Raw genomic sequence first — 26,103 nt, forward strand, 5'->3', positions numbered from 1 at the left:
TACGGCGTCTCTGCTATGGCATCAGACATCTTGGAGCAGTATTTGTGTACACACCGGAGTGGATGACAGTTGTTTCAGGTTGAGGAGGAACGAGAAAACTCTAGTTTATATTTAGCCTCAGGTACAGACAGACTGAGCACCTTGGAGGAGTTCAAACCTGAGCATACCTAGCTTTGTGAAGGAGACTGGCTTTGCTATGTGAGATATTAGTCTAGCGGTTAAGAGCGTTCGGCCCGTAACCAAAAGGTTGCTGGTTTGAATCCCAGAACCCACTAGGTAAAACAATCTGTCTTTGCCCTTGAGCAAGGCACTTAACTTACATTTTACATTTACATTTTAGTCATTTAGCAGACGCTCTTATCCAGAGCGACTTATAGTTAGTGAGTGCATTCATTCTTTTTTAAATATATTTTTTTCATACTGGCCCCCCGTGGGAATCGAACCTACAACCCTGGCATTGCAAACGCCATGCTCTACCAACTGAGCTACATCCCTGCCGGCCATTCCCTCCCCTACCCTGGACGACGCTGAGCCAACTTGAATTGCTCCTGTAAGTCGTTCTAGATAAGAGCATCTGCTAAATGACTAAAATGTAAATGTAAAAAAAAATATGCACTGCAAAAAAATATGCACTATGGAAAGTAACTTGTTACATTACTTTTGCGTTTTTACCAAAAACAGAAAACCCTCTGAAGATGCCTTTGTCATTCAGTCTTACTCCCAGTAGAGTGCGCACACTACCTTTGAATGGTTTGCATAAACCTACCGTCCGTAGCCTAATCTATAACTCTGGGCTATACCAACTTAAGTAATAATGACAGGCGCAATATATCCTTTACAATACTCAAAATAAAAGATTTTGTTGAATTACTGTATTTACACATAAGTAAATACATCTATAAAACCAACTGGGCACAGTAAAAGGAGAGCTCAAATAACAAGGACAATTGGCAGCCAATCTGTTTTAACCACAGATACGAACTGGGCAGAGAGATTCTCTATAACATTATACGATCACATTGTGTAATTTTAGTGCCCTTTCATTGATGTTTATGGCAAAGATGGAGCTGGAGATAGCTGGAGATATGTCAATTCTTATCAACTGAGCCTAACTTGATCACCTAGCTACGTTGTTTGCTTTATTACCAATAAGTAAATGGGGCACTCGCCTGAACCCGATGGTCCTGTGTTTGTGTGTGAATCCTGCAAGAAGCGTCAGTCAAGATTTGAGGGGTAACATCTGTCCTTTTCTTCTACCAATTCAAAGTAATGTGAATACTTACACAATAAAGGCTATTGTTTCTGCCATCTCGCTAGCTATCTAGCTCCCAGCTACCATGCCAGCTACCCGCCACAACATTTGTGCAGAAACAGGAACCACGGCAAACGTAGCTTAGGGGGAGGGATTTTTTTTGTTTGTTTATTTGCGGCAACAAAGAAAAAGATAAATAATATTGTAGAGGTAAAGTAAAAAGTAATGTTAGGTTACTCGTTATCACAAAATAGTAATCTGAGTACTCGAACACGTTACTTTGTAACACGTTACCCCCAACACTAGTTAACACACACATGCAGGCATACAGTGGCTTCAGAAAGTATTCACACCCCTTGACTTTTTCCACATTTTGTTGTTTTACAGCCTTAATTTCAAATGGCTTAAATTGAGATTTGGTGTCACTGGCCTACACACAATACACCATAATGTCAAAGTGGAATTATGTTTTTAGAATTTTTTTTTATTAATTAAAACTGAAAAGCTGAAATGTATTCAGTCAATAAGTATTCAACCCCTTTTGTTATGGCAAGAACAAATCACATAATAAGTTGCATGGACTCACTGTGTGCAATAATACTGTTTAACATGATTTTTGAATGACTACCTCATCTCTGTACCGCACACATACAATTATCTGTAAAGTCCCTCAGTCGAGCAGTGAATTTCAAACTCAGATTCAACCACAAAGTCCAAGGAGGTTTTCCAATGCCTCGCAAAGAAGGGCACCTATTGGTAGATGGGTAAAAAAAAAAAAAAGCAGACATTGGATATTCCTTTGAGCATGTCCTGAATACAAAGTGTTATCTTTGGGGCAAATCCAACACAACACATCACTAAGTACCACTCTTCATATTTTCAAGCATGGTGGCTGCATCATGTTATGAGTATTCTTGTCATCGGCAAGGATTAGGGAGTTTTTTAGGATAAAAAGAAACGGAATAGCGCTAAGCACAGGCAAAATCCTAGAGGAAAACCTGGTTCAGTCTGCTTTCCAACAGACATTGGGAGACAAATTCACGTTTCAGCAGGCCAAATATACACTGGAGTTGCTTACCAAGATGACATTGAATGTTCCTGAGTGGACTTTATACAGTTTTGTCTTAAATCGGCTTGAAGATCTATAGCAAGTCTTGAAAATGGCTAGCAATGACCAACAACCAACTTGACAGTACTTGAAGAATTTTTAAAGAATACATTTGCAAATATTGTACAATCCAGGTATGCAAAGCTCTTAGAGACTTGCCAAGAAAGACTCACAGCTGTAATCGCTGCCAACGGTGATTCTAACATGTATTGACTCAGGGGTGTGAATACTTATGTAAATAGATATTTCTGTATTTCATATTCAATAAATTTGATCAAATTTCTAAAAACATGTTTTCCCTTTGTCATCATGGGGTATTGTGTGTAGATGGGTGAGAAACATTTTTATTAAATCCATTTTGAATTCAGGCAGTAAATCAACAAAATGTGGAATAAGTCAAGGGGTATGAATACTTTTTGAAGGCACTGAAAATGCATGCATACGCACTCGCACGCACAAACACACACACACACAAACTCACAGACACACACTGGCTCTGCGTGGCAAGTTCAACAAACTGCTATCTCTTTTAAATGTTCGTTCTTCAGCCAGTGAGGAAAGTGTGATGAACCTGTATCATCTAAAGAGTTTGCAGAGTTTCCCTCTCTCCTCACCCCGGTTGATATTGATATGTTTTTTGGGGGTCTGTATTTTTCTCTCTGTTAAGTAATGTACACGCCATTAGCTAGATACAATGTCTTAGCCATCAGAGGTTAATGGAGCAAAGCACATTAGAAGCCCTAGCATCTAGTGCATCCCAGTGTTCGCCTCAACCTTCACTGGTCCATAGGGAGCTACATGAGCAGCTAAAACACAATTAAAAATAAATGATATTGGATTTACATTCTCCCCTTAACCATGTACAGTGGCTTACAAAAGTATTCAGCCCCCTTGACATTTTTCCTATTTTCTTGCCTTACAACCTGGAATTAAAATGGATTTTTTGGGGGGTTGTATCATTTGACTTACACAACATGCCTACCACTTTGAATATGCAAAATATTTTTTGGTGTGAAACAAACAACAAATAGGACAAAATAACGGAACTTGAGCGTGCATAACTATTCAGCCCCCCCCCCAAAGTCAATCATTTGTAGAACCACCTTTTGCAGCAATTACAGCTGCAAGTCTCTTGGGGTATGTCTCTATAAGCTTGGCACATCTAGCCACTGGGATTTTTGCCCATTCTTCAAGGCAAAACTGCTCCAGTTCCTTCGAGTTGGATGGGTTCTGCTGGTGTACAGCAATCTTTAAGACATACCACAGATTCTCAATTGGATTGAGGTCTGGGCTCTGACTAGGCCATTCCAAGACATTTAAATGTTTCCCCTTAAACCACTCAAGTGTTGCTTTAGCAGTATGCTTAGGGTCATTGTCATGCTGGAAGGTGAACCTCCATACCAGTCTCAAATCTCTGGAAGGCTGAAACAGGTTTCCCTCAAGAATTTCCCTGTATTTAGCGCCATCCATCATTCCTTCAATTCTGACCAGTTTCCCAGTCCCTGCCGATGAAAAACATCCCCACAGCATGATGCTGCCCCCACCATGCTTCACTGTGGGGATGGTGTTCTTGGGGTGATGAGAGGTGTTGGGATTGCGCCAGACATAGCGTTTTCCTTGATGGCCAAAAAGCTCAATTTTTGTCTCATCTGACCAGAGTACCTTCTTCCATATGTTTGGGGAGTCTCCCACATGGCTTTTGGCGAACACCAAACGTGTTTGCTTATTTTTTTCTTTAAGCAATGGCTTTTTTCTGGCCACTCTTCCGTAAAGCCCAGCTCTGTGGAGTGTATGGCTTAAAGTGGTCCTATGGACAGATACTCCAATCTCCGCTGTGGAGCTTTGCAGCTCCTTCAGGGTTATCTTTGGTCTCTTTGTTGCCTCGGATTAATGCCCTCCTTGCCTGGTCCGTGTGTTTTGGTGGGCGGCCCTCTTTTGGCAGGTTTCTTGTGGTGCCATATTCGTTACATTTTTTAATAATGGATTTAATGGGGCTCCGTGGGATGTTCAAAGTTTCTGATATTTTTTTATAACCCAACCCTGATCTGTACTTCTCCACAACTTTGTCCCTGACCTGTTTGGAGGGCTCCTTGGTCTTCATGGTGCCGCTTGCTTTGTGGTGCCCCTTGCTTAGTGGTGTTGCAGACTCTGGGGCCTTTCAGAACAGGTGTATATATACTGAGATCATGTGACAGATCATGTGACACTTAGATTGCACACAGGTGGACTTTATTTAACTAATTATGTGACTTCTGAAGGTAATTGGTTGCTCCAGATCTTATTTAGGGGCTTCATAGTAAAGGGGGTGAATACATATGCACGCACCGCTTTTCCATTATTTTATTTTTTTATTTTTTTATTTCACTTCACCAATTTGGAGTACTTTGTGTATGTCCATTACATGAAATACAAATAAAAATCCATTTAAATTACAGGTTGTAATGCAACAAAATAGGAAAAATGCCAAGTGAGATGAATACTTTTGCAAGGCACTGTAAGTGATGCGTGGTAGAAAAGCTATGTTGGCCAAGCTTTATTGTGGAGTGGATGTTCTGTGGTGGTTCGATGGGAAATTGAATAATGGGAAATGTTTTGGCAGCTGGCTGTTGATTTTCGCCACCGCCTTGTCGCTGGAAAGTCTACATCAATTGGGTCGCCCCCAGAGAGCTAGGCTAATGGAGAGGTAAATGAAGAAAACAACCACCATTATTAATGCCTGCATTCCCAAGGCCAGCTTAGCCCCAAGTTGATTTGACCACTAGCCATCCATTTTCAATCCCCCCACTTATCACAGTCATGTCAAGAAGACCACAAAGAGAGAGAGAGAGAGAGAGAGAGAGAGGGAGGGAGAGAGAGCGAGAGAGAGGGAGTGCTCCTCAATAAGACCTCTCTCTCTCTTTCGCCACAAGTGAAGAAACTGCTGCACCGACAAGTGGCGAGCGGCACTTCAAAATTGCATTCACATTTACCTTTATGACCTGACAATTCTAATCAATTAGGTTGAAATGCCTCCTATTACTCATCCCATTTGTTTTGTATTGACTTACACGAGCAGAGAGATGGACAGACTAGTAATGGAGCGTTTCCACTGGATTTGAACATATAGAAACCTCTCGCTGTCCTCCTGGCTGGCCAGAGACATAGTGTGTGCCTGATGGGGGCTGTCAGATCTTCATTTTAAACTAGATGACTGCGGTTCCTTTTAAAACATCTCTCAGGTTTAAGAAGTGGAAAACGCTCTGCTAGGCGTCTGCAGTCTGAGAGATAGAAAGCAAATCACAATGGAGGGGCAAAAGATCAAGCACAATAGGGTGAACACAATTACAGTGACTGTCAGATTGCTTTTTTGGGGAAGTATCCTTGCAAATGCTCTGTTCCTCTGCTGACCGTCCTTAGGCTTTGTTCTCCCATGTCACCTTGAGAAGGGGCGATAGCTGCACATGTGACAGTGGGGAGAGTGCGTCAGCCTGCTTGACTAAGGAATCATATAGCTTGTGTAGACTGAAGGTCTTATTCTATGTGGCCTGTTGTTGACCATCCAAGTTTAGGCAGCAAGGCTATGGGGAATTGAAGTGTGTTTGCTCCAGACCCTGTTGTGCCGTTTCCCCTTCCCACGGTGATCCTATCCCCGTATGCTGTCACCATCACCATCAAATCACACAATTTCTGGAAAACACCCATTATACCTGGTCATCTGCAACCCTGTCTCTGTCAGGGTGGCCAAAGAGCAAAACCTTCTGCAAAGTTTAGCAGCTCCATTTGAAATACGCAAGCTACAATTTGTCTGCCTAATCCCCAATTACATTCTTTTTGGGCTGTTTCATTAACTTCTTTCCTTTCTTGTCATGATAAAAGGGTGACAGACAAGACATGTTGCAAAGCAACTCAGTGCAAGCCGCAGCCGTCTTCCTGGCTCACATTATTGCCATTCTAGGAGATAAAGGAGCTGTTCTGCTCCAAAAGGTTTAGCTGCCGATTTCATATGAAAGCCGGTGGAGCCTGGGAGAGATAGTGGTGGAGCAGTGTGGAAGACCTGCCGACTGTGATTGACGTTAAGAAGTTGAGAAGCAGAGAAGAAGCAATCTGTGAGCAAACAGGAGACTCCTGGTGCAATTAAAGATCTAATCCGCCTGTTCTGCCCACAAACAGGAGAAATGGGTGCCTTGTTTTCCTGTGCGACAATGACAGCACCTGTTGTGGGGTCCACGTGGAGACAAAGCTTCTTTGGTGTGCGTTCCTAGACTGACAACAATATTTGCATTTTCGAATGACTCAGATACATTTGCATCCGATAATTTAAAGGGATTTTTCTGCCTCCCTGCACCTGGTGTCTGTTGTACGACACTTAGAGATTTGATTGACATTACTTATCACCTTTCTTGGAAGTGTGAATGCATAAATGCACGTAGCAACAATATAAAGTGTCTTCAATTCTCTCACTTCTCCTCTAGGCCCTTGAGCATTAACAGTCCGGCTATGTCAAGCTAGCGAACAATAGTGCATTATGTTGGGCTTTCCATCCAATCAACATCAATCATGGTCTGTGGAGCCTGGTTGGCAGCGTCACTGATTGCCATCCAGTAGGAAGGACAGTGACTGTCCTGTCACATTCCCAGCCTCCTGTGTGTAATTTGTTTGGACCAGCAGCACATCAGCAATGCCATGACGCATCCCCATGGTAATTTAGCCCAACGGGTGACATATTCTTAAACTCTCTTATAATGCAATCATGGCCTTGCTAATCTGATTAGCAAACAAATAATGGAATCAAGCTGCAAAATAAGGTGTGAAAATATGAAATCAATACAGGATATTCAATATGGTTTCTTTGCCATTAAGGAGTCTGCTGACTGCTTATTTGATTATGATTGATTGCTGTCCTGCCTATGCACGTAATGAGGTGCTTCAGACAAGCTTTTGAATCATGTAAGCACTCTATAAATAAATATTTACCTCCATATATGCAATTATTACTTTTTCTATCTGCTGAACGCTGTGGAGACAAAGAATGCATTGTTGCTCGCCACAAAGAGCGGGCTGTACAAACAATGGGTTTTGTTTTCAACATCAATGGTTGATTAAAGATCCAGGGACGACGCCACAGTATCCTCATCCTAAATGGCCACGTTCCAGACTCCCCCACCCCTCTTTTCCCTCAACCCTCCTCACCCCTCCTCACCCCACCCACTGTGCTGTAGATAAAGGAAGATAAGGGAAGCCTAGTGCAAGGAGGGTCAGAGGGGATATGTGTGTTTGAATTGCGGGGCCAAAGGAGGGCCCTGACCTGTTTGGTATGGTGAGCCACCCGGTTGCAGCCTGCATCCATCCTGAAAAGGGGAGTTAGGAATGTGGGCACACCTTCCTAATCGCTCTGGCACCTTGCCTCTCCCAGGACCGTATATCTCCTTTTAATTTAAGGCTTGAAAAATGCTCTGGGATTTTAGCATCTGAGGCTGCCGGAATCGATGGAATTTATTATAGGGGGCTTGCCTAATCTGTAAAGTTAATGCAGGACTTCACGGCTATTGATCAGCTCTGAAGGGTACACGCGTTGTTAATCATGGCCCTCAGTGATAGAATAAACAGAATAGAGAAGAGAAGAGGGGATGGGGGGCGAGAGAGAGGGGGACAGGTAATTGTCTGCTGTGCAAATATTATTGCTTCTTTGTGTGTACGCATGTGCTAAAAGTTGATGGAGCATTGGAAGTCATAAGCAATTAATTTCTACCCACAACGTATTATTACCTGGTTGACATTTAAATGATGGAGGATGTCAGGAATCTATCTGACTCTATTCTTCTCTGGTACTTTCATTTATTTGTTCTGCTCTTTTATCTTTTAACCCCAAACTGAATAACTGAATTTTGGGTCATCATGTGGGTTGGGCACATACTAATAGGTTGACCATGTATAGCTTTGGCTTTGCCCCTCTCTCCCATTCATGGCCCATTTCAGGCTGATCCTAAATCCTTTGGTCGTTACTGAGTTCACGTCATGCACATACACTGGAGTGGATAAAGTGTGGTAAAGATTATAGTAATAGTTTTACCCTGGCTTTTTCATGTGTCCACTTGGCAGATGAAACGTATCCCTGATCATAACATGCTTCTGTTAGAATGGCCTTCTCTCGCTCTCTTTCTCTCACTATTTGTCACCGTTGGCCTCTCTCTCTCTATTGTCAGGAAAATCAGCTTTTTAAATGATTTTGCCCTTGACCAAACTTACAAACAGTATTATTATTTGGGGGGAAATGCAGTGTTCCATTCATTTCTGACGTGCCTCCCTAGGACCTGTCGAGATGTAATAAAATAAAAAATTGCCATGTGAAAATGTGCAGAAATGGCATGCTGTCACTGGCTCAAATGTTGTGTGCGTTTCCCCATGAGTGACAGACAGATAATGACTTGACCTATGGGAGATGAGTGTCTCTACCCTCGTAATTCTTTTTCCTCTTCATTTTATTCTCTCCCTTGCTTTTATTTCCGCAATTATCTCTGAATAAGTGTACATTGGCTCTACACAGAAAGGGCCTCGTATTGAACTATCATGTTGCCGGCTCGGGAAGCAAAAAAAGGGAGGATTGAATTTTTTGAATCTCTGGGTATTTATTAAATGCTTGTACTGTCAAGAGAAGAGAGAGGAGGTCAACAGGTTGCTCCCGAAAGGCTTCCGCTCTATTACAAACAACCTGTGGCCACTCCTGGACCAATTCCCCTCCGTTGCTCACCTTCAGCAACACTGGCCACTAAATAAGTCATGACAAATGTTTTTTTTCATCACCGGTGGCACCACTCCAAATTAAACACCGCAGGGCAGCGGGTAACGGTGGTAGAGGGGTGTGAACATTTGTTTCCCCAACTCTTTGTCGAGGAAAATAGGTATTTCATTCCATTTTGGTATCTATTGACATTTTCTATGCCGTAGTTCAAATGTTACTATGTTTTTCCCAAGTTAGCTCCAACATCCATGCCATTAATTTGAGACAATACACCACATCGATATAAATGGCTCAAACAAGTGAGTGTGAATAATGATTCATGGTTGGAGATGGCCCACTATCCCACAGTGTATGGAGTTGTAAAGAGCTTTATTCTTAATAACTCCCAGAGCCAACAGTCGATTTAAAATTCATGTTAACAAGTCCTCAGTCTTTATTCAGAGCTTTTCATTTTAATTAGGCTAGAAAGGAAGGACTCTCCTGGGCAGCGCTCATCTAAGGGCAGGTGATTACACCCAGCAGAGGGCCCAGCCTTTATAAATGGACAATCTGTAATTTAGCAACACAAGGGTTCACCTTTCTCCTTTTCTCTTTTTGTCAGTTTGGCCTAAAAATAACATGTTATTAACTTGCATATAGATAGAACATCTAACCTTTTTTCATTTCTTTCTTTCTGGGGCTCAGTGCAGTGGCCGTAGAGATGGGACTGCACAGTATAAGGGCAGGTCTGTTTCCACAGAGGACATTTGAGAGAGAGGCTTTTGTGTGAGGATGGCCTGCCATGCCAAGAGCCTGCATGGAGCACACGTACACCCCCCAGGCTGGCCATGGCAGAATCCTTACCCCATTACTCAATTAATGAGTGTTGCAGAGTGTGCGGGGCACCAGTGCTCACTGGTATGGAAGATTTAGCAGAGATTTAACCCCCACAACCTCTACATCTCAGGTCATGCACTTTAACCACAACTAGGCCGATGTCTGGAAGACATCTGTCAATAGAGGACAAATTGAATGACCCTTAACCCTCAAAGCTGGCCCCTAACTCATGTTTATGTACGGACATGAAATGCGTAATATTTTGAATATAAAGCCTAACATAATAATACTTTTTAATAATAATCAAAATATGAATGTACAGAAAGTCCAAACCAATGCATTGCAATGAGGAAATCAGCACAGTAGACACAAATACAGTGTTATAAGTGTTTAAAGTCATGTTCCTATTAAAGCCCTTGCTGGTTGCTGAAGTGTTGGCTGCATCTCCACAATGCAAACAGTCACGGTGAGACAAAGGTGCTACTTGCACCATTGCCTTAATTGCGCAGGTAAATTGGACTATTAGAGTCATTAGTATCCAGCATGGAGCAATTGCTTGATGGATTGCGGGCCGGATTATATTGACTTTCTCCCAGGGTGATATATTGGCTAATTCAGAAGCTCTTAAAATACTGTCTGAGAGTGTCCTCCTGGTCTCCAGCATCAGCTCAACACAATCCACACAGTTTACGTTGCTAATTTGCTTTCCCCCATTTTCTCTCACATGGACATTTAATCCTCATAACGGCCTCATTATTTGTCTATGGATATGTTCTAATCTGGGGTTGAGGAAAAGAAAAGTGGAGCTTTGTGTAGACTGGCCGCTGTGCTGCTGAAGGACAATTGTCAGGCGCCATCATCAACACCTCGCTTTCACAGTGTATCCACATGGAACTGATGTGTTAATACTGTCTAACCGTGCATATTTCTGTGACTGACATGTTAGTGGCAGTATATGTTGTCCCCAAATCAAATGACACTGTACACAAACGGGTCTCTCCAGTGATTTTATGTTGGCTATAGTTGTAGTCATGGGTTTATTTCTCTCCTCCAGAGCCGATGCGGACCCCGAAGAAGCTGAAGATTGCGGAGACCCAGGCCAGGTTCATCGCTGTGGACTGGGAGTCTCTGGGCTACAACATCACCCGCTGCCACACCTTCAACGTCACCATCTGCTACCATTACTACAACGCCAACAATCAGACCAAGGCCGACTGCCTGGACATGGACCCCAAGGCCCCACGCCACGTGGTGGGCAACCTGCCCCCCAACACCAACGTCAGCCTCAAGATGATCCTCACCAACCCCGAGGGACGCAAGGAGAGCGACGAGACCCTCATCCAGACAGATGAAGATGGTATGCACTGTACATAACGGATAGTTGTCACGAAACAGGGAGGCTCTTTTTAATGTTCAGATTTCAGATGTAGAATTCACACTTATTCATCAGTGCTAACGATCAAGCTCACCCACATACATTGTGCGTGTTTTTATATCTCTATAATACTAATTTATTTTGAAACGATAGCTGTATCGCGCACTGTTTCTAGCCAGTTGAGATTGACTCATGCTCTTTGCTGCCCCCTGTGATTCCTACAGCTGGGCTGTTAGTCATTTCAAAGCAGGGCACGTTTTTCCCCTGCTGCTCTCTGAGTAAACACTAGCTGGATAGCTAACCAAGGGCTGAGATAACAGCACTGGCGGCAGCCTGGAATTTGTAACTCACATTAAACGCTTCAGCATTATAATCATGCAGCTAGGTGACCAGCTCTATCCTGTGGCTACCGGCAGACGTTGTCCCTTTTTTTATATTTATTTTATTTAACCTTTATTTAACCAGGTAAGCCAGTTGAGAACAAGTTCTCATTTATAACTGCGACCTGGCCAAGATAAAGCAAAGCAGTGTGATAAAAACAACAACAACACAGTTACATATGGAATAAACAAAACGTACAGTCAATAACACAATAGAAAATCTATATCCTTGAAGAGGACCTTTAAATCTCACTTCACGTTCACACAAGCCCAGGACATAATGATATGGAAATGACTGAGCCTTCTGTAATTGTTCCACCAGAACTTATTTGAACTTTTCCCTGATTCTGCATGTAGTTAGAGCTTTGATTTTGGGCTTATGTTCCAGTCCTACTGTACATGTTATTACCTATTTCTACCATTTGTTTAGTTTTTTAATAGATTGGTGTGTATGACTTTTCAACAGTATTCAAACAGCAGAAGATAGATCTGTCTGATTTTGTTTTTAGCATGTCAAACCAAGCCCATTTTCAGTAGCATCAGACAGGAAAAAGGAATGCATGCATTTTGTTTTTTATGTGGAAAAAGCTGATGTCTCAGTGACATCATCCAGTAGATTTGATAAATATAAGTTTGTCTGACTGGGGGGTGAGGAGAGGAGAAGAGAGGCCTACGTAAACAGTTCCTCTAACACTGATCTGGAGACAGCAGACACGCACGTACGCGCCGCCCCGGGCACTGCTCCTCTCTTCAGACAGACAGGCCTGTGAACTGGTCACGCTACTGCTCTCTGTTTGTCTGTCTGCTGTGAGGGAGAGGGCTTTGGACATCCCCGACCCAGCCTGACTAGACTAGAACACAGCCCAGGGAGACAGGCATGCAGGCAGACACAGCCCCATGGCAGAACAGTCCCGTGGCAGCCATAGAGACCCATGGGACTGCCAGGTTTCATCAGTAGTGATGAGGCTGTCAGTCAGTAGTGTTCACCAATCCAGGACATATTACGAAGGTCCTCAGAATATTAGGCTACCACTGTTACCCATTGACAGCCCTGCTATCTCAGCTATTGTACTTCTAAAACATTAGACATAACACTTGTTTGGATCCAATGTTATGTTTAGTGGATAGGAAGTATCTTTGTAGAGTGTTCCTATACATTAACGTTCTGGATTGGAGATTCTACTCAATACATTTTATTTTTCACTGATCAGTATTCATTTCACAGAGGTCTGGCACGCTGGTTTCTCTGGCTGATGGATGTGCTCTAATGGTGAAAGGGATAAAGCCCCCAAATTAAAGGAGACTCATTTGATCATAAAACATGCAGACAGAGAGAGAGGATGCTCTTGAAAGGACATTGCACCTTGATCTCATCTCATGTAAATACATTGTCGAAATTCAATAAAAAACACCAGGGATTTGAGTGTCTGCCATTCAGTGCAAGCACAGCACTCTACATTATTATGCCATTTTCAACATGCTGCTTTACTGTAAGTAAAACCAATCAGTGGTCTCGTTACGGGCGCAGAGGCTCAGGAGTGGCTCTCTCTGTGAAAATAGGATTCATTACAGCACAGTGGCCTTCCTTTGATTGCATTAGGACTCACTCCTCCTGTCTTCTGTCCTAATGCAGTGCCTGGCCCCGTTCCCAGCCAGTCCATGAAAGCCACACCGTTCGAGGATCGGATCTTCCTCTACTGGAAGGAACCACTGGAGCCCAATGGGATCATCACCCAGTATGAGGTAATGAAGCATTATGGTCAGAAGGAGGTGGGGGGGAGGGAGGGAGGGGAGGGGAGAGTTGGGGAAGGGAGGGAGGGGAGAAGTGGGGGAGGGAGGGGAGAGTTGGGGGAGGGAGGGAGGGAGGGGAGAAGTGGGGGGAGGGAGGGAGGGAGGGGAGAGGTGGGGGGAGGAGGGAGGGTGGTGGGGAGGGAGGGAGGGATGGATGGAGGGAGGGGAGAGGTGGGGGAGAGAGAGAGAGAGGGAGGAAGGAGGGGAGAGGTGGGGGAGAGAGAGAGGGAGGAAGGAGGGGAGAGGTGGGGGAGAGAGAGATGGAGGGAGGGAGGGAGGGAGGGGAGAGGTGGGGGAGAGAGAGAGGGGGAGAGGTGGGGGAGAGAGAGCGAGAGGAGGGGAGAGGTGGGGGAGGGAGAGAGAGAGAGAGGGGAGAAGTGGGGGAGGGAGGGAGCGTAGACAGGTCTGTCTATGATCCACATGTGGTTTGTATATCTAAACCATGTTGCACAGGTTTTATGAACCTTTAGTGTCTCTCTGGAAAGCTGCACAGATGACTGAAAAACATCCTGCTCCTTTTTCAGACAGAACTATGCTGCAAATATTGTAAATCAAAAAGGGGATTATGGGTCCGAAGGTTAACTCATTGTATGTTATTGTAGCAGAATACCTTTTAGAGTACTACTTAGATACAGTATGCAGAGAAGGTGTTCTGATCCATAATTAACTGTATTGTATTTCTTAAGGTCAAAACAATAACATACAATGATAGGTAGCTTGTGTGCCATGGGGGTGTATGGGAAGAAACATTTCCTCATTCTCAAACGTCATCCAGCTGTGAGAATATGAGAACACTGACTCACATAATCCATGGGAATGTAACATGACACTTACTACATAATGACATGGGAAGTTACATGCTCAACTTCTTTATCACACATTTTAGTTCAGGTTTATGAGATTGTCTCCATATGCATTCATATGCACCACAAGTCTTAGTATGCATGTTGTAAACACAATGCAGAAAAATCACTCAAAACTAATTTCATTTGTTTTACTTTGCTATGTACTTTGCTATGAATGTGCATTCCACTTACTTAAAGACAGATAAAAAAAATTATATCACGGCATAATGTTACAGAAAGTCCATTACAATTTGCTTGAACACTTTTCGGCAGCTCATTAGGTAAGTATTGTATTTCTCTTTCCTCTCCCTCCCCTAACAGATCAGCTACAGTGGTATTCGGTCCTTTGACCCCTCGGTGCCGTTACTGCGGCCTCCTCTGATCGTGTCTCTGCCCTGGAACACTTCTCACCACGTCTTCAACCAGCTCCACCCAGGCACCACCTACCAGTTCATCATACGAGCCAGCACTGTCAAGGGCTTCGGCCTCCCAACCACACTCAACGTCACCACCAACATCTCTGGTACATTTATTTAAAGGCCCAGTGCAGTCAAAAACGTGATTTCCCTGTGTTTTATATACACTGAGTATACCAAACATTAGGAATTCCCCCCCCCCCCTTTGCCCTTTGAACAGCCTCAATTAGTCAGGTAGTTGTCAAAAGCGTTCCACAGGGATGCTGGCCCATGTTGACTCAAATGCTTCAACATATTACACCCCATTGCCGTCAATTACCCCCACTCTTGCATTTTTCCTCCATCTGTGATTTTGCATTTCATTCTTGTCTGTCTTTTTCCTCATAGCCCCAACACTGGAGGAGTATGATGGGTCCGAGGCGTTTCTGAATGAGACGGCCACCACTATCACAGTCCTACTGAAGCCAGCTCAGGCCAAAGGTGCCCCTATCAGGTAAGATAACTAATGCCTGGCTTTGTTCTAGTCCAAGGGTTCCATCCAGTCATTTTAATGACGCTCCTCCATCCGTTTGCCTGACCTCTCTGTCAGTATGTTTGTGTTGTGTTCTTTCCTGTACCTCCCTGTCCCTTAATGCAGCACAGCTCACAAATAGAGAGAGCAGTGCTGGGTAATGTTCGCAGGGCATTTAGATATTCAGGTCCATGGCCCTGCCGATCTCTATTTGATTTGGCCATTGTTGGCCTGTACCTTTTCATTTCCCCTCCCCTATCACAATCGGCAGGAATATGGAGTTTGAAGGTACTTGTCATAAAGGGGATTTGAAGATAACTCTTTGCTCTCAGATTCAGTAAATCAGCTATTATGCGGCTAAGCCTGGGCTTCGATTGTGAAATTGGAGGGGCTGCAGATGGGGAGAGGAAGGACAACAGCCCTGAATACAAAACCAGCTGACTGCATTTCTTCCTCACAAGCACTCATTCGGTAGATGTGGCAGTTGTTGCTAATATGTCACACACGCCTCTAAATGTAGCTGTTTTTTTGTCTGGGATACAGATGTTGTGTACAGTATTGTTACAGATATCATAAAGATTAATCGCATAATCAGATACCAAATATGCAATGGAGGGTGGGTATTAAGATTGGGAAATACACTGCAACTAGGATTATGTCATGTTTTTACCAGCTTAAAGGTGCAATGCAGCTGTTTTTATCTCAATATCAAATAATTTCGGGGTAACAATTAAAGATGCAGTCAAGGATCTTAAGCACAACAAATTTGTAACATGTTGTACGAACTGGGTTCGTAACATATCATACGAAATGCAATTAAATAATATGAAAATATACGAAATGGATGACGTAGTAAACGAAATGGATGACGTAGTAAAACACAAAAATCTAGTTGTTTAATGGCATGGGCCTTTAAAGGATTTAGGAGCATCAACGAAACAAAGACGTGTGTTTTTAAAATAGACAATGATTCAGAATTGGACAGATTGTGGCCTGAGTGCATTATCAAAAGTATAGTTTCATTTGACCAGTTTTTGCTGTGCGCCGTAAAACTGGCCAAGCTCTGATGAAAGCCGATTGGCTAATCACGCAGCAACTCTGTGCAGCGGTAATTTAGAGAGGGTTGGTTAAGGTGTGTATGAGGGATTGAGCTATAGCGAGCCTCAGGCCATCTGCTCAAATAATTTGTAACAGTTTGACATGCAATACAAGGAAGTGGAAACGAGCCAGAGCACTCACTCTATTTCGGTGGAAGGGGGCAGATTTTGTGTCCATCTGCGCCCGGCATTATGGAGTGTCACTTGCATTTTAGATCTGCGGCGCTTTGAGCTAAAATAGGAGCTATGGAAGGTCAGGGAGGTGGCGAAGGCTGTCAGGCCGCTGGGCGCTAATGGTGAGGGAAGGGTGGACGGGGGGAGAGAGACGCACCCCTGGGCAGTCATTACAAAGGGTGGGAGGGGGGGTCGCACTCTCGGAGCGGAACTAAGGGTGGCGAAGTCCAGGAGGGGGGCTCTGAGCTGTGGAGTTGGAAGGAAGGAGTGTCTGCTAGGTTTACAGCTCCATGGGTGTGTGAAAGTGCTCCTCTCCTCGCTCTGCGCTGTGTTACTACGTTGCCCTGGCACTGTGGTTAGTCCTTGTCTTGCCACGTTAAGACCCTTAGGGGGAGAGACGAAGCACAGCAGTGTGACTTTGAAATACTAATGAGAGACGTGACCTGTTTACTCCCACTGGAGTTTCATCAACCTTTTCTCTCTAGTCTACAGCCTCCCAGTCTGAGAGAATGGATTGTTATTCGTTCAAGGCTATGTGCAGATAAATGGTCTCAGGTAGAGATATCAGGGCCTGTAGCGTACGATGTTGCCAAGCCAGGGCTAATTCAAGGAGTTAAACTCATTTGGCATGCCCTGTCTGTGCTCCGTGAAGTGAGAGATTGCTTTAAGATTAGCCTGCCTTTGGTTTGGCTAGCTGACTTTGTTTTCCTGTGTGTTTTGTGGGGACTGATTGCCTGTGATGTCCTGTCCCTCTCCGCAGTGCTTATCAGATTGTGGTGGAGGAGCTGAACCCACATCGCACGCGCAGGGAGGCCAGCTCCGTGGACTGCTACCAGGTCCCAGTCTCCTTCCACGCCTCCAGTGGCGGTTCGCCGTATTACTTTGCGGCAGAACTCCCGCCGGGGAACCTTCCGGAGCCCTCTCCATTCACGGTGGGCGACAACAAGACATACCACGGCTTCTGGAACCCTCCACTCGCCCCCAGGAAGAACTATAACATCTACTTCCAGGCCGTCAGCAGTGTGGAGAAGGTGAATATACACCACACTCTATCAGCCAATAGGACCCTTTAATGTTCCCTCATTGGGTTATTGGGGTTTTAAATCTGTCTTAAAACTGAGTTTTACATTGAGGAGCATTGTTTGCCACCCCACCCTTTTGAATTAATGAAAATCCTTTCTTATGTTGTACTATATTTTTTATTTTATTTTATTCTTTTTTTTGTTTCACAGGAAACAAAAACACAATGTCTGAGACTTGCAACAAAAGGTAAGACTTTTATTTTTGCTTATTTGTACAACAATAAAAGTCCTTCTTGCCCAATATTAATGCATTGACTGTACAGTACAGTTGGATTTCAATCACTTTTCCCAGTAGCCAATGAATGCCCTCTCTCGTGTTCTGACAAATAACTTTTACGTCATAATGCGTGTGCCACTTTATTTTCTGTCGCTCTTCCAAGAGAAGTGTTGTGCAGCGAGGATCTGGATTGAGGCAGAATTAAGGAAAGCTTATTTATTTGTAATATTTGCACTTGTAAAGCACATTCACTGGCGAACAGCTTGTTTCTGTGGGAACAGGGGGCTAGCAGTGCCAACCCTTTGGATTTCACAGACAGAGAGAGAGAGAGCTCACTGGTTTTTATCATAAAGCCATGCTGTTGGTTTTTAGTGATTAAGAGGGAGTGGTCATTAAATTGATACAATTCATACAGTGCCAGCTCATCCGTGGTGTAAATCGGAGGGAAATAGGTTGGCGATTTATGGACTCTGTCCTCTGGCTTTGCACTATTGAAATTACCTGCATTATAGATTATGGACAACATTTATGCTGAACATGCATTTTTGCAAGTGCATTGGCATTAACTAAAAGTATTTCAAGTACTTATGGCCATGTCTCTTACTACAATTAAAAGACCAGTCAGTTTAGCTTCAGCATCACATTCAAAAGGCACTAGGCTAGGTGACATAGTAGCAATAATCCCATCAAGTCGACAGGTAATTGAGTTCCACCCTACCTCTCTCTTTCCCACTACTTTCTCCTCTTCTATCCTATCATCTCTCCCTTTGGCTAAATCCGTTTCCCTCCTGTCTCCTGATTCTGCCTCTTCGACCCTACTCTCCTCCCTTTCCGCATCCTATGACTCGCACTGTCCCCTTTCCTCCCGGCCGTTTCGGCCCTCCCCTCCTGCTCCATGGCTGAGTGACTCATTACGAGCTCACAGAACAGGGCTGTGGGCAGCTGAGCAAAAATGGAGGAAAACTAAACTTCCGGAGGACCTATCATCCTTTCACTCCCTCCTCTCTACCTTTTCTTAATCTGTATCCGCTGCTAGCCACTTTCTACCACTCTAAATATCAAACTTCTGCCTCTAACCCTAGGAAACTTTTTTCCACCGTCTCCTCCCTCCTTAATCCTCCACCCCCTCCACCTCCCTCCTCCCTCTCTGCGGACGACTTTGTCAACCACTTTGAAAAAAAGGTTGATGACAGCCGCTACTCATTCACTCAGCCTATTGAGTCCACTGGTCTCACTCACACAGAACTACCCTACGCCTTGATCTCTTTCTCCCCTCTCTGTCCAGATGACATCCTGCGACCAGTGCGGTCTGGCCGCCCAACAACCTGCCCACTCAACCCCATCCCCTCCTCCCTTCTCCAGATCATCTCTGGAGACCTTGTCCCATTACTCACTTCCCTCATCAACTCATCCCTGAACACTGGCTGCATCCCCTCTGACTTCGAAATGGCCCGAGTTGCTCCTCTCCTCAAGAAACCAACACTCGACTCATCTGATGTCAAAATCTTTAAACCTGTATCCCTTCTTTCTTTTCTTTCCAAAACACTTGAGCGTGCTGTCTCTGGTTAACTTTCTCGTTATCTCTCTCAGAACGATCTTCTTGACCCTAACCAGTCAGGCTTCAAGACGGGTCACTCAACCGAGACTGCTCTTCTCTGTGTCACGGAGGCTCTCCACACTGCCAAAGCTGACTCTCTCTCCTCTGTTCTGATCCTCCTAGATCTATCCGCTGCCTTCGACACCGTGAATCGTCAGATCCTCCTCTCCACCCTCTCAGGGCTGTGCGTCTCAGGCTATGCACACTCTTGGATTGCATCCTACCTGGCATTCCGCTCCTACCAGGTGACGTGGATAGGATCTGTGTCTGCACCACTGTGACTAATGGTGTCCCCCAGGGCTAGGTTCTAGGCCCTCTCCTCCTCTCTCTATACACCAAGTCACTCGGCTCCGTCATATCCTCATGGTCTCTCCTATCATTGCTATGCGGATCACACTCAACTACTTTTCTCCTTCCCCCCTTCTGACACCCAGGAGCGCGACACGCATCTCTGCGTGCCTGGCAGATATCTCAACTTGGATGTCGGCCCACCACCTCAAGCTCAACCTCGATAAGACGGAACTGCTCTTCCTCCCAGGGAAGGCCTGCCCGCTCCAAGACCTCTCCATCACGGTTGACAACTCCATAGTGGAGCCCTCCCAGAGTGCAAAGAACCTTGGCGTGACCCTGGACAACACCCTGTCGTTCTCTGCAAACATCAAAGCATCAGTAGAGTACAACCCTACCTCACACAGGAAGCGGTGCAGGTCCTAATCCTGGCACTTGTCCTCTCCCGTCTGGACTACTGCAACTCGCTGTTGGCTTGGCTCTCCGCTTGTGCCATCAAACCCCTGCAACTTATCCAGAACGCAGCAGCCCGCCTGGTTTTCAACCTTCCCAAGTTCTCTCGTGTCACCCCGCTCCTCCGCACTCTCCACTGGCTACCAGTCGACACTTGCGTCCACTGCAAGACCATGGTGCTTACCTACAGAACAGCAAGAGGAACTGCCCCTCCCTACCTTCAGGCTATGCTCAAACCCTACACCCCAAACCGAGCACTCCGTTCTGCCACCTCAGGTCTCTTGGCCCTCATACCACTACGGGAGGGCAGCTCCCGCTCAGCCCAGTCCAAGCTCTTCTCTGTCCTGGCACCCCAATGTTGGAACCAGCTTCCCCCTGAAGCTAGGACAGCAGAGTCCCTGCCCATCTTCTGAAAACACCTGAAACCCTACCTCTTCAAACAGTATCTTAAATAATCCTCCTCCTCACCTCGACCCCCCCACCCCCCCACCCACCCTTCTAGCTCTGACTCTACTGATAGCTACGTTATTGAGGAAAAATTTACTTTCTATGCCTGTGATATGTGGTTGTCCCACCTAACTATCTTAAGATGAATGCACTTAATTGTAAGTCGCTCTGGATAAGAGCGTCTGCTAAATGACTAAAATGTTTAAAAAATAATTTGTACCCCAGCAGCAACTTTAATTCCACTAGGAGGTATGAAGACTAGGAGGAATGAAACTAGCAGAACCCTACTGTCTTTCAGTTGAGAGCTATATGATGATATTGCTACTGGCAAAACATCTCTTAATCAAAACATCTCCTGATCTCGGATGTCAGCCTAAGGTGGCAGCTAATGCTAATCAGTTTAGCTGCATCAGGTTTCAGCGAAGGTTGACATCACTAACGTTGTGCTTGCTAGGAATCACAAGCTTGCATCCCTTACATTACGTCACAGATAGAATGGGACATGGAACTCATTATCAGTGATGATGTTGTCACCCACAATGGTGTGTTATTAACATAGATTAATTTAGCTTTATCTCTATGCTTATCAGTTGGACTCATATTTATGTTTGAATGTTTTTGTGTTTTTCTCATTGATTCTGACAATTATCCCCGTAATACAGTTCTTATTAATCAGTTAAGATGCAGATTTATAAGTGCTGTGTATTTTCAACGGCCAAGCTTAGAAATCAGCCCACAAATGCTATTAGACTATCAGACGTGGAAAGCACTGTATCTATAATCTGTAAACAGCTGTCTATGCATTAACACACCAGTGGTTGGACTTGTTGTTCATTTCAAAGATCGGACAGGAAAAATAGTGCAGTATCTTTCATCGTGGCTTTGGCAGAGAGAATCCATTGGCCACATCAACACACTCTTATGAAGTGACTGAACTGTGGATGATTTTTATTAGTGTCACAATTATGTGTGCCAATGTTGTCAGTGTCACTACAATTAGGGGTGGGTGGTTTCATGACTGGAAAAGGAGAATACCAAACGTAACTGTTGATTTCTAAATTCAGTAATAATAATGAACTAGGTAAAGTACAACAATATTAGTGTTACATCCTCCCTTAACAATGTTGTTTAGTCTGAACATTAAAACGGTCCATTTCCCAGCACTGTGTCCTGCTCAGAATTTCAAGTAGCTCTGTGTGTGTCCATGCAGTGTCCACTTGGAGTATGTGTAGGCTTTGGCTACTTGTGCCTGTCACACTCAATCACTCACGGTTTCCATTTGTGATACATTAAAGGCCAGAAGTGCTCTCATTCTCTGAATTGAAAACCACCTTAATTGCCCTAACTTAATTGGATATGAAAGCTTTGTTGTTTTTTTACTTATTTTTTTTGTACTGTTGTCATTAATTGTTTTCCGCGTACAAATGTCTCCGAAGCGCATTGGCCCGGAGGTTGTCAAACCAATCCAGACAGAATTTGATAAGGGCTCTGCCTTGTAGCCCACCGTCAGGAATTAAAATAGATTTTCATTTTAAGCAGGGAATTGTATCTACAAAATAGTTGTAATCCAATTCCATTTGAATTTCCTCCTGTATTTTTTCATGAATGTATCTCATAAACTCTAACAGAAACATAAGTGTTCTTGAGGCGAGATGGGGATTATGTCTCAAGCAATACCTTAAAACATTTGATACTGGGCTGCAGACCTGATTAATAACCTTTTAACTGGTGTCAACATCTATTGGGAAACCTGCTCTGCTAGTAAACCTATTGGTTTTCTTGTTGTGCTCCATATTACATTTGTTATAGTGCTCTTGATGGCATAGTCTGGCTGTTGCATGTAAAGCATTGAGTGCATTAGTGTGTTGTATGCCTATGAGATGTTTTACCATATGGAAGAAAAGAAATAAACTCGAAAAGGTGACATTTCTGTGACTGACTCCAATACTTTTCTTTCTTTTTTCCTTTGTTCCATAATATTTGCTGCAATGAATGATAGGCAACCTTTGACAGAAAAACACATAGTTCTATCTTAGTAATATCCTGCCTTGTTTATCACCATATGACTACATTCAGGAATACTCTCAGCAGATCCAAACTATTCTGCTTCAGTTAATTTAGCAGATTTTTTTCGGAATGTGTTTAAACCTGACTTAAATACCAGAAAATTGTTTCGGTACTGTCACTTTCCTGGGTACAATAGCATGGCTAAAGTGAGGGTGAAAGAGCTGTCAAGTGTTGATGTGTTAAAGCTGGCGGCATGGCCAGTGGGTGACAACGTGAGAGACAAGGACAGTTTGTCCTGCTCCTCTGGGACACTTTCTGTAGACATCCGTCTCCCTCCAACCTGATAGCGAGAGGGAGAGATTTGCAGAGGCACACAGAGAGGAGTGTGTGAGGTAGGGGGCTCACTGTCAAGCACAACAGACAGTCCCAAAGTATATGCCCCTAAAGCCCACCCTACACTGACAGAGATTAGTTTAAGCCCCAGAGACCACTCCCTTCCTGCTTCATACACCAAGCTTTCTGTTCCTAGATGTTTTTTAGAGGCTGTTAGACATGCTCTCTAGGGTGGTTTCATCCATCCACAACTTGCTAGTGATCTCTCTGATCACAGATTATGATCTACATGCAAAACAGACTATTTTCAGTGAAAATATCTAGCTGTGGGACCACCAAACACTCCAACACAGTCTTTCCAAATGAAATTGTCAGTTTGCTCTGTTTGTAAAGATTATGGTCTCTGAAAAACACTGACTATTGATTTTCCCTTTCTTGATATAAAAAATGATTTGGGGGTCATTGAAATGAGCACTTATTTAAAATATGCTGTGCTCCTGCAAGCTTTTAAAAAAAGGGGGGGGGTTGTGGTAATGGCGGTAGTCTGTCTTTGGAAGATTTTAGTTGCCCTCTTGCCCCAGGGTGGTGAGTTAGTGAAATACACAAGAGTGGCCCCTCTAGTAACACAGATGCCAGGTTGTTGTTCTCTCCCATGGTAGAAACTAGGCCATATAATTGATCCTGAGGAATAATGGCTTGAGTGCTAGCTGAAGATGGGCTTTGCCCATGTTTTCAAGTCTGTGCCAGGCAGCCCATTGTATCAGTCTCCGTAAAGACCTTCCGTTTGATCTAAGGATGGGTGAGATGGGAGTCGTCGTATTTTTCATTCCTTTCACTGATAGGAAACTACATCTGTTGGTTATTATTCAGCCGTTGACATAAAAGGGCTACTTTATTGTATGAATGAATGTACTAGGTTCAGCGTTGTATAGGGATACAAATCATATTCACCCTGAAGGTTATAGGAGATATAGGACTTGGGTCAAGAAAATACTTAAATTGTTGAAATTGTACAATAGTATTACAGTGTACTAATACTGTAGGAAGCACATTTTACTAAGTGCTGGGAGACTGAAGAGTAGAGGGAAGTATTAGGCTTTGGTTTTTTTTGTGTTTTGCATTAGAAAGAGGATTATTGCGTTTTGAATATATCAATAGCAAAATATTACAATATATCAAAGAGGGAACAATATCAGTGTAGATATTTAGATTGTTTTCACTTTTATTATTTGGTAAAACATTTTTTTTTGCTGTTCACCTTTGACAGTATTTGCGTATGTCCCTATTTGTAATTAGTTTAGCAAATAACCCGTTGTGTACTAAGATATCGTAGTTGATTCTTTGTTTTATAATGAGTATCCACACCCAATGCTTTACAGAAGTTAATGGCTTTGAAGATGTAGAAAATATTGAAAGACCACAGATATATGCTTTGAATATCTCATGGGACCATGGGGGGTATAGAACATAATTAGAAATTCAATTCTGAAGGCATTTAGTAGAAAACCCAATATAATCATGAAAGTAGTGTGTGTAGAATCAGTGCACAAAGATATCATACGGTAATGGGAACATAAGTGTATTTAAATATGAGTAGCTATGTCTTTAGATATCTTTTTAATGTGTTTGTGCTCAAATCATTGCTGTGACATGAGGTGTTGTGGCTCAATCTGGAAGACATCCACAGTAAATCTTGAGGTGTATGTTATCATGTGTGATGGAACAGAATGTATGTGGCATGGAGTGGACCACCATCTGGTCAACTAAAGTAATCATTATGGTCGAACATTATGGTAAAAGAAAGCATAGTTCCACTGGAAGAGACTCACTTTTGCACTATGCCCTTTCAAGTTTTGTGTCAAAACTACAACAATCTCCCTTTTGATTCATTTCTCTTTGTTTCTAGGAGCTACAGAGGAGCCAGAGGTGATCCCGGACCCGGCCAAGCAGACAGACAGGGTGGTGAAGATCGCTGGCATCAGCGCTGGGGTGCTGGTGTTCATCCTACTGGTGCTGGTAGCCATCCTACTGGTCAAGAAGAGGTGAGTGGAGCATCGTAAACAGGAAACGCTATGTTACTGGCTCTATGCGACCATACATATACACATGCACACCATGATCATCCTCTACTCCATCCCATGCCATCAGCATTGCAGTGAAGGCTGGGTCATGACTATCAGACAGCCTACAGTACACTATGATGGGGGAGGAGGGAAGGATGAGCGGGAGGAAGACACTAACAGTACTGTATGTTATTGTTTTTGTAGTGCCAAGACTATGTGTAATGCTGTTTTACCAGGGTTTGGTAGAGAGTTGGATTGAGTTTCAAGGGGAAGCAGGCAGAGTACTGTACATGCAGCTGATTTAGACGAGGACCCATAAGGCCTGTCTCTCAGAGAATCACAGTGAATTTATGAGCATATAGATTTCCCCAGGTTCTCTTAACATCTTCTGAGATTTTATATCTGAAGTGACTGGTCTGAAAAGCCATGAGTTTTGAAGTGGATGTGCACTCACACAAATGCATACCAGTGGTGTACAATGCAAACAGACAACACCCCCAGCTTTGCTGCAAAGTGGAATATTTATTTGAAGCCTGGGAGAGCTGTCTTCTAATGAATAGGTAATATTCAGATGTGATTTACTGTGGGTCGTTAGCACTTCACTGCAGGTTGTTTAAGGGTTTCTGCTTTTATGCTGTAATTTACAAGAAGGTGGACAGCTTTTTGTTGAGGGTTTCATTCAGGATACATACTGGAACAACAACGTTGTGCTGTGCTCAGTTTCTACTAGCCTCAAGTTCATTCATTTTGTCACCTGCTTTACCTCCTCATCTCACTCAGTAATTATGGAGCTGCTTCATTCAACACTCATTCAGAACATTGTTTATTGCATGGTTATTACATTATAGATTTATTTATATTTCCTGGCCTTTATTCTTTGGGATTTGACTGTTGACCATCTAACTGCATTAAAGTCATTAATTGGCAAACTAACAGCCCCTAGTCATCACCAATAGAAAGACACCCACTGATGCAGAGAGTGGGTTGAGCCTACAGTGGCTTGCGAAAGTATTCACCCCCCTTGGCATTTTTCCTATTTTCTTGCCTTACAACCTGGAATTAAAATAGATTTTTTGGGGGTTTGTATCATTTGATTTACACAACATGCCTACCACTTTGAAGATGCAAAATAT

General features: G+C 43.7%; 1 protein-coding gene across 13 annotated transcripts in view; it reads left to right on the plus strand.

Annotated features, from left to right (window-relative positions):
* The window catches only part of LOC121548978 (receptor-type tyrosine-protein phosphatase kappa), a 162,916-nt gene that overhangs the window by 110,149 nt on the left and 26,664 nt on the right, over nt 1-26,103 (plus strand). For all 13 annotated transcript variants that reach the window (XM_041860717.2, XM_041860721.2, XM_041860720.2 and 10 more), the window contains 7 exons: nt 10,949-11,251; nt 13,283-13,392; nt 14,607-14,808; nt 15,089-15,194; nt 17,244-17,514; nt 17,716-17,752; nt 24,814-24,949. In XM_041860717.2, the coding sequence (XP_041716651.1) occupies nt 10,949-11,251; nt 13,283-13,392; nt 14,607-14,808; nt 15,089-15,194; nt 17,244-17,514; nt 17,716-17,752; nt 24,814-24,949 (1,165 nt within the window). The remainder of the gene's footprint in view (nt 1-10,948; nt 11,252-13,282; nt 13,393-14,606; nt 14,809-15,088; nt 15,195-17,243; nt 17,515-17,715; nt 17,753-24,813; nt 24,950-26,103) is intronic.

This window comes from Coregonus clupeaformis, chromosome 33 (assembly GCF_020615455.1).
Source record: "Coregonus clupeaformis isolate EN_2021a chromosome 33, ASM2061545v1, whole genome shotgun sequence".
Lineage (NCBI taxonomy): Eukaryota > Metazoa > Chordata > Actinopteri > Salmoniformes > Salmonidae > Coregonus > Coregonus clupeaformis.